General features: G+C 42.1%; 1 protein-coding gene across 1 annotated transcript; it reads right to left on the bottom strand.

Moving 5' to 3' along the window:
• Positions 1-976: 976 nt before the first annotated feature.
• Positions 977-18,370, bottom strand: tspan17 (tetraspanin 17). Its single transcript, XM_071916472.2, has 8 exons — positions 17,806-18,370; positions 10,626-10,676; positions 8,834-8,980; positions 7,779-7,949; positions 7,124-7,249; positions 5,603-5,650; positions 3,086-3,202; positions 977-2,800 (listed from the first exon to the last, which is right to left on the bottom strand). Exons 1-8 carry the CDS (start codon positions 17,890-17,892, stop codon positions 2,735-2,737), a joined length of 813 nt encoding a protein of 270 aa, XP_071772573.1. The 5' UTR covers positions 17,893-18,370; the 3' UTR covers positions 977-2,734.
• Positions 18,371-18,387: the final 17 nt, after the last annotated feature.

Here is an 18,387-nt window from a genome sequence, read left to right as displayed (position 1 = left end):
TTTATATCTATTCCAAGATGTCACTCCATGAGCAGTCCATATACCATTTTATTAGAACGCTGTGTAATATTTTCCATAAATGCCACCTGTAATGCCTACATTAAAATAAAAATAAGTAACGTGAAGGGCTGGGTCGTTTGAGCAGTGAGTGTGGGTGGTGGTAATGCACCTTTTAAATTGTTTATCAACCGCCGTTAAACAAAACTGAAGAAGAAGAAAAAGAGCAGCGAGTGTGCTGTCGGGAGCGTTCGGCTCGCTGACTCGCCTGACTGCACTCGGCTACTCTCGTCTATTTTCCAGGCAAGCAGGTAGTCAACTCAAACGAGCCTATTCTTTCTGAGGCTTTCAATATGGGTTGGACTATCACCTATGATCAATCATTTGTCCCTTTGTTTTGTTTCCCCGCTGTGGCTCACCAAAGTGGAAGTTGGCAGAGTGGTAAAGCTCAGGTCTTTGGACCACAAGGTTGTGAGTTGAAGTCCCTGATGAACTGTGACTATTCTGAAGTTTCATGAAAAGTAAATCAACACTAAATCACACAGTGCAGAAAACTCCAAGCAGGTGTTTGACATCATCTGTCAATGACAAAATACCTGAATGTCATCACTGATTGGGGTGTGGCCAGACCTTTCAACCCATAGAGATCAGTGCAGCATGTGTGACTTACTATTGTTTTATTCGTCAATGGAGAGCACTACAATGTTCTATAAAGTGATTAGCTCTGTCAATCACAGGTTGCAGTATCACACTACTTCTCCCTTTAGTTAGTTTCTCCTCACTAAACCTATAACAGGCATTTGGCTCAGTAGGTAAAGCATCAGCCTTTCATGTGAAAGGTTGTGGGTTCAAATCCAGACTTGACCTTTCAGAAGTTGTTACTCACTAAGACCAAGTAATAGAAAGTTTGATCGTTGTGAATAATTTCAACAATGTGGTTGCAATGAAAAGATTTACTTGACAGAAGTCACGGGCCAACACAAAAGCCGGTGTTAGACTGCATGTTCGATCTTCACAACATGTCAGTTTTTGTGTGTGTCTTTCTACCTTCCGTAATGTTTTGTCTATCTGTCTGTCTTTTCAAATTGTGCTTGGACCCCGCAATTGCCGCTTGCGGCTATATTTTTGTTTGTTATTTCATTTAAACTGGCACTTTCTACATACTGGGGCAAAAGGTTTAAATTCACATTTTAGTTAAATGAGAAATGTTTTGTTAGTATTGTTGCCATTCCATTCCTGCTAGAAACCAAAGAGTAGTAGCCTGACAAAAACTTGACACTATTTGGTTTCCATTAGGACTGCTAGCAACAAAAACAATAACAAGGCGTTTCTCAGTTAACTGAAGAGTCAGAGGAAGAACAGGTGCCCAGTGAAGTGAAATAACGAACCGAAATAGAAAATGTCGCTGTATCTCTACATAGGGACAGCAAAAAAACAAGGATAAAGTCTTAAAACAACTGGCTTATTCTCTTATTTGCACACACAGTGGACAAAGTAAAAGCATAAAACCGTACTTGGTAACATAGGTCAAGTAAGAAGGCCCCAAACCAGCAATCCCATGTGCTTCAGGGATGCTCAAAGATAAACAACAATCTCTACCATCAAACCCTTTTCCCTGTATAGCATAGACCCAACTATCCTAACCAGGTCATTCCATATAATACAATACAACAACCTTCAGTAAAGCAACAGATAGGGGCAAACAGGGGATCAGTGTTTTTCTTCATCGGTTAGTTAAATTGAATAAACATGGGAAAAATAGATATGCTTTTAGCCTGTGGCAGAAAGCAGGCTGTTCAGTAACATACAATGTTGGCCAGAACCTGAGGTACTCTGGGGCAGGGAAGAGAAATTCCATGTCAAGAATAGAAAAAAAAAAGAAAAATATCACTTTAAAGTAATGGCACTTTTTACATTTTGAGTTGGAATTTCAATGTTTTTCCTCCTGAAATGATTAGAAGTCACCCACTTGACCAGCCAGTGTTCAGTCTTTCAGTGGTCATAAAAACATTATGATGGAGAAAACAACACTATAGGAATCCATGTGTTAGTTGGCCAGCCAGCCGCCCATTCTCTACAGCAAGTGGGGGACAAGTGGGAGGGCATGTAAAAAAAAACAAGACCATAAAGGCTTTTTTTTTTGTAAGGACGGGATGGATGTTCAAACCCTTGTGGACTGAGGCTGTGTGACAAGGTGATGTGTGACCTGTAAAAGAGGAGTTAACCTCGTCTATACCTGTTTTTTTTTCTTCCTTTCCTATTTTCATCCACAGCTTCCACTCTCCCGGTTGACAGGAGTCCTTGTGCAACAGCATCCCATAAATACACTCATCCAAAGACTGAAATCAGAGGAAAATAGAAAGAAGAATCCAACTCTGAAGTAGATAGACAGTCCCCTGTGTATCTGGGTACATTCCCAGCTGAGTGGTAAACAAAGTAGTTGAGTTGTCTGTTCAGTTCTAGTGGGATTTTTTTTTTCCCCCTGCTGCAAGTGTCACTGATAAACAGGAAAGTAAACTCTTTGTGTGTGTCTGCATGCGTGTGTGCAGGTATGCAAATGTGTGTGTGTGTGTGTGTGTGTGTGTGTGTGTTGCTCAACTCAGTGGCAAAGTAGGCAGAGCTTCGTGTTCTCGGCTCTCAGTCTTAAGCTGGATGGGAGTTGTTGTGTGCTGGGTTGTCCTGGGGAGGGCCCGAGGGGAGGAGTTCCCACAAGTCACCTCTCCTGTGACTTCTGGCGTCACCAGTTGGCTTTGACGGCTTTGACATCGCTCACCAGGTTCTGAGCGAGGCAGATCCCAAAAATCTACACAGGGAGCCACACAGGACATTAGCTCACTTATATTCACACAAAATGAGATCACAAGTAAGGGCATTACTGTTGAAAAAAGGAGGGACTGCTGTATGTTTGGCCACACTGCAGTGATTGCAGGGGTTTGCTGGATGTTGTGTGTCCTCACCACTAGATGGCAGTGATTGCCCAAAATCACAACACAGCCTGTACATAAAGACTTAATTTCAGGGGACGCACCGAGCCTCCTTATGTAAATGCCTGCAAGTAAAATAAGCCATGAAAGAGAAGACTCCTTACCTGTAAAAGTGCAATACCAACAAAGATCCCAGCTACTACAATCAGGTTATCCTGAAGCCACTTCTCAAACTGCCCCACGCAGCCCTTGGTGTAGATATATTTCTGCTGATCCAACTCCTTTTCACAAACAAAAACAGACAAACAGGAAATTATAAGAGAATGAAGAAAAATATAATCTGTTTGAAATCACATAAAAAAAGAGGCCTTTGGATTATGCATGAATCAAACCAAACATCTGAGCTTTGACTGATGACTAATAAGAGCGGAAAACAAATCGGCTGGTGCATCCCCTCTCAAACAGATGGTGTTCTGCCCACTGACTCCTTTACCGGGAAGGAGGGCCTGAAGGTGTGAGTGATAGGCCATTCACTCTTCTGTTACAACATGCCAGTATTTGTACATCTAGGGGAACATCAAGGCAGTACATTCTGTGTTTCAAGGACCTTGTCAGGATTGACCAGACAGACAGGAGCTGTTTCCTGTTACAGCACAGATGGCTGTTTTGTGTTGTTAGAATAAGCTGATGATGTACATGGTCCATTCAGAGACAGCAACAAAAAGGTGTAATTTAGAGCTGCCAATAAGACTAAGGGGGGTAAGAATGGGTGCGGAGAAAGGCCTTCCCACAATGCTCTCTTTGTTACTCTTTGGGACAAGTCCACCAAGGAAACCCTTTGTTCACTTGCAAAACCTGGAAAGCCAGCTCTCAACCAATGGGAGGTAAAGGGAGCCCCTTGGCAGCCAATCAAAAAGCAGGAAACAGTATGTTGTTCTGACTGTGAACTTCCCCTGAAGCTATTTCAGCCCTCTGCCTTTGTTGTTCTGCTGTCCTCCCCATGTCTCCTGCTCTTCCTCTTTCCCACCCGGCACTGACACTCCATAAACAATCTGCACAGGAACTGATTGCGCTTCACTGATAGTTTCGGTGAATATCATTGGCTAGCGCAGTAGCAGAAGAGCACACAGAGAAAATGAATTCATACCAAGTCAGTGGCAGGTGGTTCGCTGTATTGCAGTGCGCCTAGCAACAGCACTCTTTCTGACTGCAGTGCAGTGAGTTGTAACCACCACACCCACACACAGAGGAAAAGGCAACGGACTGGCATAACCCACTGAGTCGCCAATTACAGAGTGTAGTAAGGCTGCTCTCTAGGCTATAACTGGAGCCTAATTATCCCTGTTAGAAGAACAATCTGTTATTAAGGCAAGAGCAGAGCAGAGAAGGCGGTGTGCGACTTAACCCTATGCATTCTCTTGTTTCTCCTGTGCTGGCTGACTGGTTCTAGGTATACATGTTTATTTCTGAACAAAATGGGGTGTTTCAAACGGGGGCTATCGTAGGAATTCAAACTTTTCTATATTTATACAGGTCTGTGATCAAGGATGTTTAATAAAGGCAATGTCAAATTTTGACTTGCTTGAGAGGCTCCTTTTAAAGTCATTGTATTTTAAAAAAATCCAGCCATTTTTAAAAAGGCAGACAAGTAGGTCCTTCACAAATTACTTGAATGGCACCCCTCCCTCAACAACTGCTTAAATCCTTTCAATCAAACAGGTTTGCAGCATTTGAAGTGGCACACCCTCTGGAATGACTTCACTCAGCAGCTTTGCGTCATTTTAATCAGGAAGGTTGGCACTGTCTGCCAATCATGGTCTCATACTGCCACTGTACTGCATGTGAGATTTATCTAGTATGATTCTATTATGGCGCTTTTCCACCGCATGGTACCAGCTCAAATCAACTCGACTCTACTCACTTTTGGTAGTACCACTTGGTTTTCCACTGCAGATAGTACCCCCTCAATTTGCCCCCCCCCCACAACTGGTCGTCATAGCGACGCCGCATGAAACTGCCATGACATCATCTTCAACGCGACACACACAGCAACAATGGAGGATATCGAAGGGATGGTGTTCTTGATTCTCGGTATGTGGCTGTTAGTCACAGCAAGGAGACAGATTTTATTTCAGAAGAGGCTGAAGGCAGCAAGACAAAAGCTGCTGAAAAAAACAGGAGAGTTTGGGAAATCCTACAAAGGCGACGCAAGAGGGTAAGCTAACCTGGTAGCTAACGTTAACATATGTTCGCGCAATGATGACGATTATCTCTGACCAATCAGTAGTCTGCAGTGTTTTCATGTCACCTTTTGGTATCGCCTCAGCTCGCTTGGAACCTCGACGGAGGTGCTACCAAAAAAAGTACCAGGTACCAGGTAATATGGTACCTGGTACTTGCCCAATGGAAAACCAAAAAAGGCGAGTAGAGTCAAGTCGAGTTGAGCCAGTACCATGCGGTGGAAAAGCGGCTTTACTTATACTTATTCCTCCTAACTGAACTATATTTATTTGAAAAAACACATCATGAAGCACAATATTCTTATACAGAGACATAACATATTTGAAAGCAATGTCTTGAAAAGAGAATAAATGGAGAGGGAAAAAAAAGAAAATGTATGGTAAAGTATGTACAGCTCATAAAGACAACAGAAGCAATGGAAGAAGTCGAGAGATACCAACCCCTTGAAGTCGAACATCATATCCACACTGTGTGTTGATGACGTCCTCCTGGAAGGAACAATACAAAAATGTGAAATCCTCTCTCAAACATGTCACAATTTCACCTGATGTTCAGTGAGTCTTAGTAAATCTGAACAATGGGATACCAACCCTCAACAAAAATAAGTATACACCAGGCTTGGAATTTCGTCATTTTAGGGGCAAGGCCATTTGGCCTTCAGTGTCCCAAATTTTTTTAGGGCACAAAGGCCACATGCCAGGGCACAAAGGCCATTGAGTGAAATAAGAGGATTTGGAGCCTACAAATATCCTGTTAAGCCCGACGGACCCAGTAACATTACCGGGTCCACCCCCGTGGCGTAGTTATGAAAAATCGTGATGGAAGATGGTCTATTTATAGAAGATATGAATGTTATACTGTTTTGAAAACATTGGGTCTTCAGCTTTCAGAATCCGTAATGTATGTTGTATGTTGTCCAAACTATGTCTTATTACGAAGTATTTTAACAATAAAGTCGTACAAATATAAACTTCGCAAATATAAGAGCAAGTTGTGATCAAAAGATCCGGGATAATTTTCTCGTCAGTCTACAATAACATGCTTGCTTGGTATCGCTGGAAACTAGAAATTCCGAGCTTTCCAATGACCCTAAACGCACCACGATTGGAACGATACAACGTCCGCCATTTCCGGGGAAACGTAGCAGTCAAACTTCCACAAACTTGCATTTTACAGTCACACTGACAAAAATCTATGTTCTTGCCAAAATATTTCACCAAGGCTTATATTATTTTCACCAAAAATGGCAGAGTTTAATTACTCACGTTTCTACTAGGGATGTCAATGGTTAACCGTTAAGTCAGCACTTGATATTAAAACGGGCTACGCCGCGGCGTGCATAACAAATGCAGATATTTATATGCAAATTACAGCAAATGGACAGCGCTTCGAAATGCGGCGCCAAAGCTCATCTATCTACTAAAGCAAGGAATCTCTGTCTGTCTGTGAGTCTCAGTGAGTGTGTGTCCTTCGCATATCTCGAGAACCGTTCGTCCGATCTACTTCACACTTGGCGGGTGTATTGCTGGGGACCAAGGACGTGCAGTGTCGGATTTGGTGCAATTTGGACGATTTCACGACGGCCATGGCCAAATTTCTACCCTGGTATACACTGTGGTGGAGAGTAACTATCTTAAATGTTGTGATACACAAAGGGACATGAGAGTATATGTGCAAAGGCTGCACAATAATGGCTAAAATGAAAGTCCCAATCATTTTGCAAGATATTTTGATCATGATTATTTGTCTCAATTTGAGGAACCAAATATTTTCTTTTATTTTTTGCATCTTACATCAACATTTGACTATTTTCAACTACAGCGGATGTTCTAAATAAATTAAAATATGTTAAAAATTAATGCTATGCCTGATATATGATTATGCACGATTAATTATGCAGCCCTAATATGTAATATGCTCCGCATTGCTTCTCTACATAGTGAGTGTGCTGAAGAACTTACAGCGGGGTCTTTGACACAGCAGGAGAAGGGAACTCCACAGCGCTCCCTACTGGGGTTCAGCTCAGTGCAGTTGAAGTAGATGTTCAGGTTCCAGTCGTTGGGCCCGTGAGCTCCACAGCATGACCACTGTGACGGCAACAACAGACAGGGATTAACAACCTACTATGGCTAATGGGAAGATTTATTTTCTCTGATCTGGTCTTGAAACGGCTCTTAGAGGCTGGCTCGAGCCGGCGTGAATGGGCAGCCAACTTACTGTAGCAGGTAGCTACAACAGATAGTGAGCCACAAATGGTGAGATAACAGCGGATTAAACAGCCGTGACGTCACGGTTGAGCCTGGCGTTTACACACGGGAGCCAATTATCTCAATCGTTTCATTCATATAATTGGATAATCATATAAAGCAATTACAATCACATTAATCATGAGATTTACTCCATGAAGGGAGTGTCTGACTCATTCTCATCTCTGCCCAGAAATGCGTAAGTGTACAAGATCAGTTTAGAAACAAATGTAAACAAAACTAAAACTTTCCAGTTAGATAGTGATCTTCTCCAACATTACTTCAGCAGAGAAGCATAAACTGCTCAAAGGAACTTTGAAGTTTTGAGTGGTGATGACACACTAATTGTAGCTCAGCGCTGCAGACTCACATATTCCTGGGCAAAGTCAATGAGGTTCTGCAGGTCAATGTCATCGCGGTAGGCCTTGACATTATTGTTGATGAAGAAGTTGAGCTGGTCTTTGATCCAGTCCTTAAAGACGAAGGCAAGGATCCCTGCAGTCAGCTCCAGGAAGAAGATCAAACCCAGGAACACTGAGAACTGGAAAGCACAAGCACACAAGTGTAAAAACGTGCACACACATACACACACAAAGAAACAATGAGTCTATCGTTTCCATCAGGGTATACCCAATAAAATCCTTTTTGTGAGGGATCAAGATAAAACACTCCGCATATGTTTTTTGTGCCTTTGTTTGTGAAGCAACAAACAAAGAGCACAACAGCTGTGACGTATTGTCCTGTGCAGGTCTAGTTTTAGGCGCTGTCCTGACTGACTGAATGTGAATGTGGCAACAAGACCACAGTCCCAGAGGTACCATTATATCATCCCTTTACAGTAAATGCAGGAGGAAACGGGGGCTAATGATAAATGCATTGGGTCATAAAGAACTGCCCAACCCCAAAAGCCACATCAGCTCCCCACTCTGAAGCCTGACCTACCTCTGCTAATGGACACGGGCCGGAGTTAATAGCTACTCAGAATGGAAGCCAGCAACAAGGCCAGTTTGTCTCTGTCAGTCACATGTTGTTATCAGTGCAGTTGAACCAAAAAACTTCCCAAAATGATGTGTCATGGCTTTGGGCTACAGAATAATCCTCCGCTTAGTTCAGATCATGAGCCAAAAGCAAAAAGGTGCTGATGGAGAAAATATTGCTTGACAAAGAGAAAATGCGCTGGTAGCTTAAGAGGCATGGATCGATGATTCTGACTGTAACTTTGCAATGAAACGAGACTTGGTTTAGCGATGTGATAACACACATTTGTGGCACGCAGTCACCCCTAACATTTGGCTCGGGTGAGTCAAAGTAACACCTGCTACACTGACAGGCCTCGGCTATGGTGTGAGCTGTGGATCTGAAGGTGTGAATTGGTTAAACGTCTACGCGCTGCTTGAAGTTAAGAGGAGTCGAGAGCTGGCTTACAAATTTAAGCAGGAAGGTGTTCTCTCGGAGTGCTCCAATACAGCCGGCAAAGCCCAGGATGAACATCACCGCTCCTACCACAATGAAGAGCCAGACGGGGTCAAAGCCCCCCAGGTCTGTGATGGATGACAGATTGGACAGCACCCCCTGGAGGCAAAGAAGACACACAAATCAAGAGTGGTTAGATTTCTAATTATAATGCTTCTGAAATCAATCTTTCCTATCCTTACTCCAAGGTCTGGGCAAAATATCTGTCTCTACAAACCACAAAGTTAACCTTGAAAAGGCTAAGCTTCTGATGTGAAAAATATGCCAGAAAGAATTCAACTAATCACACAACCAAGAGGAGAGGACCGGGTTGCCCTGTCCTAGGTGTGCTGCTCATTAAATAAAAGAAAAAAGCCCAACAAAGATTTTCAACAATTTATTAACAATGCAGTCGTTCCACTCTGGCAGATCTCTCACAAGCCTATCAATCATGTAACATTTCTCAAGAGAGGCAGAGTTCAGAGCCTTTTGTAAACGGTTCAGAAACAGACCTCTGTCCTTCCTCTCCAAAGGCCCTGCCCCCACAGCCCCGAGGCTGCTGCGTTCAAGATGCTTTCCTGTCAGTTTCTGGCCTGCTCCAGTTTCTACGTCCTGTTTGCTGCTCATATAGTGCACAAAGACTTGCAGCTATAGTGCTTAAGTTAGGCTACTGCTTCAATGAACTAGGGGGCAACTCTAGGTTAGAGGCAACACTGCATTTTATTGTTTTTTCCTCATATGACACTGCTGCAGGAGAAACTGGTTTGATTCGAATTTAAGCATGAACCCTGAAACAATAATGCAGTCTGTCTGAATGCAGCAGGCTTGAAACTAATCATCTTAGTCACCGAGACCCAAAGTCACCATCAGGCCTTTTCCAATTCCCACAATTCATCATTCTGCCTAATCCTTTTAAATTATTCACACTGTTCCACAAAGGTACCCCTGCACAGGCCTATTTGCACAGAGTTCATGACCAGACGTTACTAATCAGTACATGTTTCCACGCCAGTGCAGCATTTACTGAACCAACTGGTACAATTTCTGGCTAATTAATGAACTAATTGACTGTTAACTCAGTTGGAAGGATTTTTGAATGGTGCCATATTCCTTCACACATGAGAGGGTAATGGCGGCATCTGACCTTTCCAGCTAGTGTGCTGTGGAAAATAAAACAGTAACCACAGAGGATCCATGGTTACCATAATTTCCCCACTATTCTGCAGCCTAATTGTATTTGTCGACAGACTCTGTCCTAGAGCCCAAGACACTGCATTCCTGATTGTTGTGAGTCAAATGAATATGTAATTTTGGCCATATGGCTGTTTATTTGTAGCTGCAGCCTTAATAACAGACAGTTTATTGAACATGGTGCTCCATTTCTCCAGTTCCTGTTCAACTCTGCGCCGATTGGAAAAACAATTTGTATGCCAGCTAAACACTGGGTACAACATTGTTAAAAGGCACATATCACACTGGAGCTGCAGAAACATAATTCATTTCCCGAGAGGCCCGAGACATGTGTTCCAAGACCATTATCAGGTAATATGGGTTTTAGTGCCATAATGGTGCTTCTATTTTGCATGAGCCGTGAAACTAACCACTTCTCTCAATAACCCTCGTTTCATCTAAATTCCTTTCTGTAACTCTTACTTCTAGCTTAGGTAACAGCAGGAATAATAAGGGGAGGAATTTGAGGCATGCTATTGTAGCAATCATCTTGTACCTCATTGGTGTGTGTCTGCGTGCATGTGTTTATGCTTACCTTTTCCGCCCATGCCCACAGGCCGATACCCAGGAATGCTGCTCCAAGTAACTATAAAACAAAACACACAGAAGAAGCCACACAGTTAGACAGAAATTGCCAGTACCAATTGGTTAGACATACTCAAATTCTCACCAGTTATACAATATTGCATCCCTTGAAGATGTATATCAACTTGTGGCCAGAGTGAATCGTGAAATTATTATTGCTGCTGCTTACAGCCACTGGCAGCCTCTATATCCTGGGAGCTGCTGTACAGAGGGTCAGGCACATCTTTCCAATTCCTTCGTTATTAGCCTGCCGTGCAAGTCTAGGGCTAATGCCAGGCCAACCATTTAAAACATGCCAATATAAGAGAACTTCCAAAGTGCTGGATGACTGCTTGAAATGGCCACAGTCTTGGACCATTCCTATGCAAGGATCCAAAATTACAAGCAGTCGTCAGGCTTCAAGATTATACCGATCAGACTGCATGTCAGCAAAAATGTCACCATCCATTTCTGGACAGCGTGCTTTTACTAACAGTCATATAGGCCTAATTTATGCAGTTTACAACTTGTTAGCTGTTCTAAAATGTCATTCATAAGAGATTCTGGATGGTAATGAACTAAACTGAGGCACATTATAATAGCAGAGCCTGATTCAAATAGGCCCATTGAAATCAGGCTAAATCATATTGTTGGGAAGCTGATTAAATCAGGGGAGGCAAGTAAACCTATGGCAACGCATCAGCAGACACCTAACAAGACAAACAATATAACAGTATGCTAAACAGCAAGGCTCTGCGCTCGCCCTAATGGCATTTTAAAGCCGTGTTGTTAGCTTGGCCTTGGTTATATAACTGGTTGTAGTGAAGGGTGTGGTAGCTTGAGCTGGAAAGTGACACGCAGGGAGAGTCAAGGTAAGCAGGCGAAGATCAGGTAGAGAGGATCAGACGGAGAGAAAGAGCATTAAACCATTTAGCCTCTGACTCTGAATACTCCACATAGATTAAAGAGAGAGAAAACAACTCTCACCATACAAATCTGAACCTAGAGCTGCACGATTATGTCTAAGACGATAATACCAATTAGTCATCGCGATTATTAATCATGATTATTACATAGCCTATATTTTCAACTACAGTGGTCATTCTAAATCAAAGAAAATGTTTCACTACTGCTGGAAAATATTTTATTATCTCTGTTTTTAATTGGGCAGGATATAATTAATAAAATGAGGTAAAAGTTGCATTATTGTGAATATCTGTCACTATAAATCTTCACATCTGAGGTGTGATTTTTCACACAAGTCATAACTGTCTACAAATTAACTTTGATTTCACACAATGGTTGGGCTTGCTTCCAGGTTTTATAACTATTAGCTTGCATGGATTGCTGCGATACAATGATGAGTGATGATATGTACATATATCTAAATCTTCTGATGATAGCAAGACAACACATACTCTGGCATTTTATAATAAATCACACTTGTACAAGCAGTGCCTCTATGTATGTGTGCAATATGCTAAAGAAATATTCAGTTCAGCCGCTCATGTTAAGCAAGCAAAGTAGCCTAACTTTACTGTATTCTCCAAAGAAGAGATTAAAGCAGCTGATGATCTAGGGATCTAGAGAGGTGAGATAACATTCAAATTAACTGCTAATAAATTAGTTCTATAGGTCACTGCCACAAATGCGCCATGGGACTATACCATATCTGTACTTGTTATGTTACAGAGCTCTAGAGTGGTTGCAATTTGTGATTCCTTTTTCCAGCATTGCCACTTCAACGCTAGCTGCCCCAAATGGCAGCTGGAGATAACTGTTTGAATTCTGCACACTCCTCAGGCCTAAATTTGTTGTTCTCAGTGGCTGGTGGGGGTGGAGGTGGTGAAGAGGTTCAGCTATCGTTGGTGAGTGAGGCTTTCTCTGGACGGAGCTCTCGCTTGCTACTGTTCAGGAGACAGTTTTGTGTTTCGCTCTGAAGTTTCAGTTTGTCACTTCTTGTGTGCAGAGAAGGTTTCCAAACAGTTACCATACCCAACACCAGAAATTAATGAGGGGAATCTGCTGGGTCTCAATTAGTGGGGCGGGACACTCTTCTCTGCGAAAGCCACACATTGTGATGTAGGCTGAAAAATACACCCATGTAAATTTTTTCTTTGGTTGCACCAGTAAATATTTCCCTACAAAAAAAAGACAAACAAACAAACCATAAAAAACAAACAATGTTTTGTGTTTTCTAAAGCTATTAAAGAATGTAGATCTCCAGAAAGGCTGAGCTGCTGGAGCTCCGTTCAGATCTGCTGACACTGAAACCCGTTGGTCTGTCCTCAGTAGGTGACAAAGTACTTTGGAAACTGTCTGACGAATGCAAAGGCGCCAGATCACACATTCACGATAGTATTTGCTAACTAGAGTTAAAATTACAGTGAATCAGTGCTGATACAACCCAAAGCAGAAAATCGTTCAATAAAACACGTTTCACTTTTATGTAGTTTGAACTGTGGGCAAATGTAACAAACACAAGTCGTGGGTAAATTATAATCCATCTCGGGTTAATTATAACCTGTCATGGCTGTGCTTGGAAAAACATTTTAAAGCGCCATAATCAGCCAGTGATGAATATAATGTGATATGATAAATATGACGAGGAAAGCAGGAATTTTCCATGACACCAGAGTTACTGAGATGTGACATTTAAGGACCGGGGAGCACAGAAGCCACACCAACAACTGATGACAAAAGTGATCTATTCTGTTATGTTATGGAAATAATTAGTACTGAGCAAATACACAATGACTTGTGGCTTATAAATGACTCAAAACATCAATTACAGGGTGCCCTGGAGGCTCAGTTGGGGCTTTTGTCGCAAGTGATCCCCTTCTCTCTTCCAATTTTTTCTGTCCCACTCTACTTTGAACTATCCAAAAAAGCAGAAATACCAAAAAATAATTGTATTAAAAAAAAAAAAGACAAGAAAAAAAAGCAAAACATCAATACATGCCTGATGCGCATTTTCAACTCCTCATTCTGCTGCTGCAGCACAAAGCATTTCTAAAATAAAACACCAGCCACCAAAAAAGCACTTCTGTTATATGGTCCATTTTGTTATTATTTCCGGCCAAAAGTAGTTGAGTGCATGTCAAGTCTATTTCCGACTGCCAAAGCTTATGAGGCGACCTTGATGGAAACATAAGTGAGGCAGCTCTGTAGGTATCTGTGCCCAGTAGTCTATCATTTTGTTTCAGCGTTTCTGAATCTGATTCTTATTCAGTGCATATGCAAATTGACCTTTGATCACAAATGCAAAACAGTCAATTTAAATGAATTACAGTTGGCCCGTTGCCTACCTCGCTTCCGTTTTGAACACACTATCGCAGAGATTTGGCCTACCATTAGCCTGTGTCACTTGGTGTGGTTGTGAAATAAGGTTTATTTGTTGTAAGGCTGACCAACTCTATACTTTTAATCTCTTCTGCACTGACTGATGGAAAACCAAAATCTGGTGTAAAGAGGATGTAAACGGAGCTGCCTAATACAGCCTACTTTATTACTTATTGTGGCACATTATCTATGTTTATCCAGTCGATACTGCACAATGATACTTCCTAGGTATGCCAACATTCATTTCAATGCCCAACATATTTCAATAGACAACATATTAGTTACTGTGTGTGATCTCCGGATCAAAACACTGGTGCCACTAAATTATCTGCGGGTGCCTCCATTGGAAAAAGTTAAGTCTGGAGCCCTGTGTTATGTGTTTTTAGTGTGTTTTTACTATTTTAAACCCTGCTTACTGGAAAATAAGGTTTTAACTTAAGTGAGTTTAATTGAATGATTGCACTGAATGTGAACTGAACCCTGCCTTGGTACAGTGCTTTCTTTATTTGCTCTTTATCAAATGTTTTCCCACGGTGTGATGTGGGCAAGAAGAGGCATTCAGGTCAGTGAGGGTCACACACACCACCAGTGCTAAACTTCATCATGGTTTACACCACCTGAGAAAATCATTTTCTACAAATCATGTCTGCTCTTTACTGAGCTGTAATCAATAAAAAGAAAGTAAAACTGACCTTGTGAAAAATTAACATTAGCTGCAATTTTCCCACAAAATTCCCATGATCATCTTATCGTATTCAGAAAGAAGTATTTGTCGTCATCACAAAAAAAGTACAGGCACAGTGGGACTGTACAGAATCTGTACTTGTTTGTCTATACTTGATTACTGCTATTTGTTTGTTTTGGGGTGAGATATTATAAAAGTCCCTTAGGGTTTTTTTTTGGTTTTTTTTAAATTGCACCTGCACAAATAAGCAATTTGTTTCTTTTCTTTCTGTGCTTTTTTAAAAATCTTTGTAACTTATCTTCGCTTCTGTGTTTTATCGCTGTGCAAATAAACTATAAAGTCCAGAACTAGAAGTTCTTGTATCAGCCTTGTTATTTTTCAGCTGTGCAGATAATGCAGCTACTCAAATCTGACTGTGAGTTCATGTTCTTTCTCCGCTAAGTGCTCACATAGGATTGTGTCCCACTGCAAGGGTTCCTCTCCACGTGGACAGAGGGATTATCAACACTTGAGGAGATGCCCCTCTAAGCCAGCTGATCCTATTAACCTCAACTAACTAGCAGACAAACCAAGCCCCACGCTGCCTGGACACACACACATACACACACTAACACACACACACACACACACACACACACTATAGGCTTACTCAAGCGTGACTGCCCTCTCCGTGACTCCCTAAAACGCTGAATTTCTAATGTGGGTGTCTGTGCTAACGCAGTCCTTGTTAATGATATACGATATCAATAGCGTGGCAGACGGGGCTAATTGTGGAGCTTGTCTAACTCCAGAACAAGGCAAAACTTCTATGTATTCTGCATTCCCACTCCTCCACACCCGATACTGCATAATCAATGTATCAAATTGGCTGATTAATTACACAGTGCACAACTGAAACAAGAGCCCGCCGTCCTCAAAATGTATCTGATTGGAATGGACTATACAGTCAAGACCTAGGCTACAATGGAGAGCAGAGAGCAGTAGCCAGCTAATAACACACAGCCTGCATCCAACCAACTCAGCAACTTGGTTACAGCTTAACAAGCTCTTAATTACAGCATGCACAGCTTCCAAACATTTCAGCAGCTCGGGCAGAAAATGTGATTAATTAGGTGGATGTGAGGAATGTGTCTATTCTAAGGACTAGAGAAGGTGTGTTGTTCTTGGGTGAGAATGTCTGGCTGTCAACAACAAGCTCAAGTGCTAGAAGAATTCAAATGTACAAGTAGCGCCAGCACTTTGCTCTATTAGAAAACTCTTGTTTTATTCACAATATTTATCCTCGGTTTTACAAGCACTTTGTCTGAATTTAAACTGCATTTTCAAGCCTGACAACATCACTACAAGAAAGATAAATGGGTTGCTTGATGGAGAATAAACCCCATCTCTCTCCATTTTGGCAATGCACTGGCTTGTCTGTCAAATCCAGTTTCACAGCACACAGACAAGAGGCGAACATCTTTTGGTGATTATTAACGGAAACAGCCAGCGAGCTGGAACTTGTTCCATAGTTTCACAGAGCGCTCAGAGTCTCAGACATAGGGTTGTTAGCTTGGCCTAGGTGTCCAACAGTCTGAAAGAGCACAATATGAGTCAGACACAAGGCGCAAGACCTATGACTCAGTCTTTCCTGGTTGATAAGCTGGAATACAGAGCATCTTCATACAAGAAACAAATTGTGAAATATATTTTGCGTCACTCTTTAAAACAAAGGGTTGCTTGTGGCCTTGCTTGACAGGTAGCATTCCTTCCGTCCCACAAAAACCACTACGGAGGTAAGGTGTGATACTCCTACATTTCGAAGGAGAGTGCAGTGCAGTGTGCTGTGGAATGAGGATACAGGGAGGTGGTGAAGGAGGTAGGAAGTGAAAAGGAGTAGGAGTAGGAGGAGAGCCAAGTGCATGTGGATCCCATCTGCCTGATGAGTCCGGCAGGACAAGCATCTGAGGGGAGAAAACAGAAATTCACACCCGGAGCTCCCCCCAGCCTTTGTTCTCGCCATCGCTCTTTGTGTGTGTGTGTGTCCGTGAGTGAGTGTGTGTGTGTGAGAGAGAGAGAGAGACACACAGAGAGAGTGAGAGAGAGAGAGACAATGCTGTCATGCAGAGCCTCAGCACTATAGTGGTGGAAGGAGTGAAAGGGGTGCTTGAAAAGAGGAGGGTTGGGTGGTATTCAGGCCCGTGTGGCCTTTTCCTCCCAACAGTGTGTGGGAAGACCCTCTGGGGCACACAGACACGCCATTCCTTCACCCACTGACATTATATACCAGCCGCACAGAAGCAACGCAGACGGGCAACAAGGGAGGGGTGAAGGGGTGTGAACAGAGGAACTTTTCAGACTGGGGGATAGATGGAGGGGGGTGTAACTAACAGCAACTAGAAAAGAGATGTGGGCTCTCTTGAAGTACAATACACAGATGAGGTTGACGCTGTTCCTCAGAAAATAAAAAACAATTGTGACCACTGACTCAAACAAGGGTATGAAATTAACATTACGCAAATGCTCCTAAGTCTTTGTCTCTGGCTGCTAAGTTTGCCCACTCCACCATCAACCATCATTTGAAGGTCTTTTTTCTCTTCTTTCTCTTCTAAGACTTTGTTGGCTGATAAAACAGTGGTTAATGATTTTGGGGATTTAACCGCCACTGTGGCCAACAAAGTTTTCTTTCCTAAGTCAAAAGTTTCAGCTGCCCACAGGTCACTCAAGACATTATGAAGAAGCAGAGGCCCACTAGGGTTAATGAGTCAAAGATTTATAAGTCAAGGCAAATAAGTTGAAGTTATGTTAGCCTAACATTAGTTATACTGTACACTGTGGTAAATTATTGACTGCCTACAGAACATTCAAGCAGACGCACCAAACTTTTGATCAAACACACAATCAAGCAACAACAGCATACTTACAGGCCTTGAGCTAATTTCTTGGTCAATAGTTTTGTGGTGTATGATATCATCATCATATTAGTGAGACCTCAGGGACCACATCAAGTTCAATACACCAACACCTACGTCCAAAAGAAAGCTAGCTTGCTAAGCTAACAGAATATTTAATGTTACTCAGCATTGGCACTATTTTCCAAACATGTTATCGACAGACAAACGGCAGAAAAGCTGTATTTACTTACCCAAAATATAATGTTGAATCCGAACAAGAAGTATTTTACACAGCAGCTAACTTCGGCTCCTTTAAAATGATGATGTTTTCTACTCATTCTTCTAAGAATAGTGGCTAGCTGGCGAGCTAGTTAATTAGTACGACTGGTACTTCAAAAGCTTAGCTAAAGCTGCAGTTCTTGAAGCACTGAAACACTGCTAACGTTAGCTGGCTCCATTAGCTACACAACACTGATTTACTCTCCAGCCAACATTAAAAACCAAAGATACGCGGTTAATTACCTACACCAGCTGGTTTCCTGACGTTAACCATTAGCTTGCTAGGCCAGCTAGCTCGCAACCTCTATGGCTAGCATTAGCAGCTAACAACAACAAATCCTGGGGCACTTCTTTGGTGGAAGCCACACACATTCAGCTGCAATTCAATCAATATACAATTGCCCTAACGTTAAATTACTAGCTCACAGACAAACATCGAGATACAGATGATATCCTTTCAGCTAAATGTATCCTCGATTAATCTCCGTTACTGTAACGTTATCTGGCTGGTCGCTTGAAATTTTCATCCTTGTTGTTTTGTGCTGTAAAAACAA

The sequence above is a fragment of the Centroberyx gerrardi genome, chromosome 16 (assembly GCF_048128805.1).
Source record: "Centroberyx gerrardi isolate f3 chromosome 16, fCenGer3.hap1.cur.20231027, whole genome shotgun sequence".
Classification (NCBI taxonomy): Eukaryota; Metazoa; Chordata; class Actinopteri; order Beryciformes; family Berycidae; genus Centroberyx; species Centroberyx gerrardi.
Note: the sequence above shows the minus strand (reverse complement) of the source record. Positions and strands in the feature narration are given on the sequence as shown.

Bases quoted from the DNA above. Each gene is read 5' to 3' on its own strand.
- tspan17 (XM_071916472.2), bottom strand. From the start codon at position 17,892: ATGAGTAGAAAACATCATCATTTTAAAGGAGCCGAAGTTAGCTGCTGT. The intron at 7,950-8,833 runs GTAAGCCAGCTC...TGTGCTTTCCAG, and splicing joins ACACCTTCCTGCTTAAATTT to TTCTCAGTGTTCCTGGGTTT. The intron at 2,801-3,085 runs GTAAGGAGTCTT...CTCCCTGTGTAG, and splicing joins TTGGTATTGCACTTTTACAG to ATTTTTGGGATCTGCCTCGC.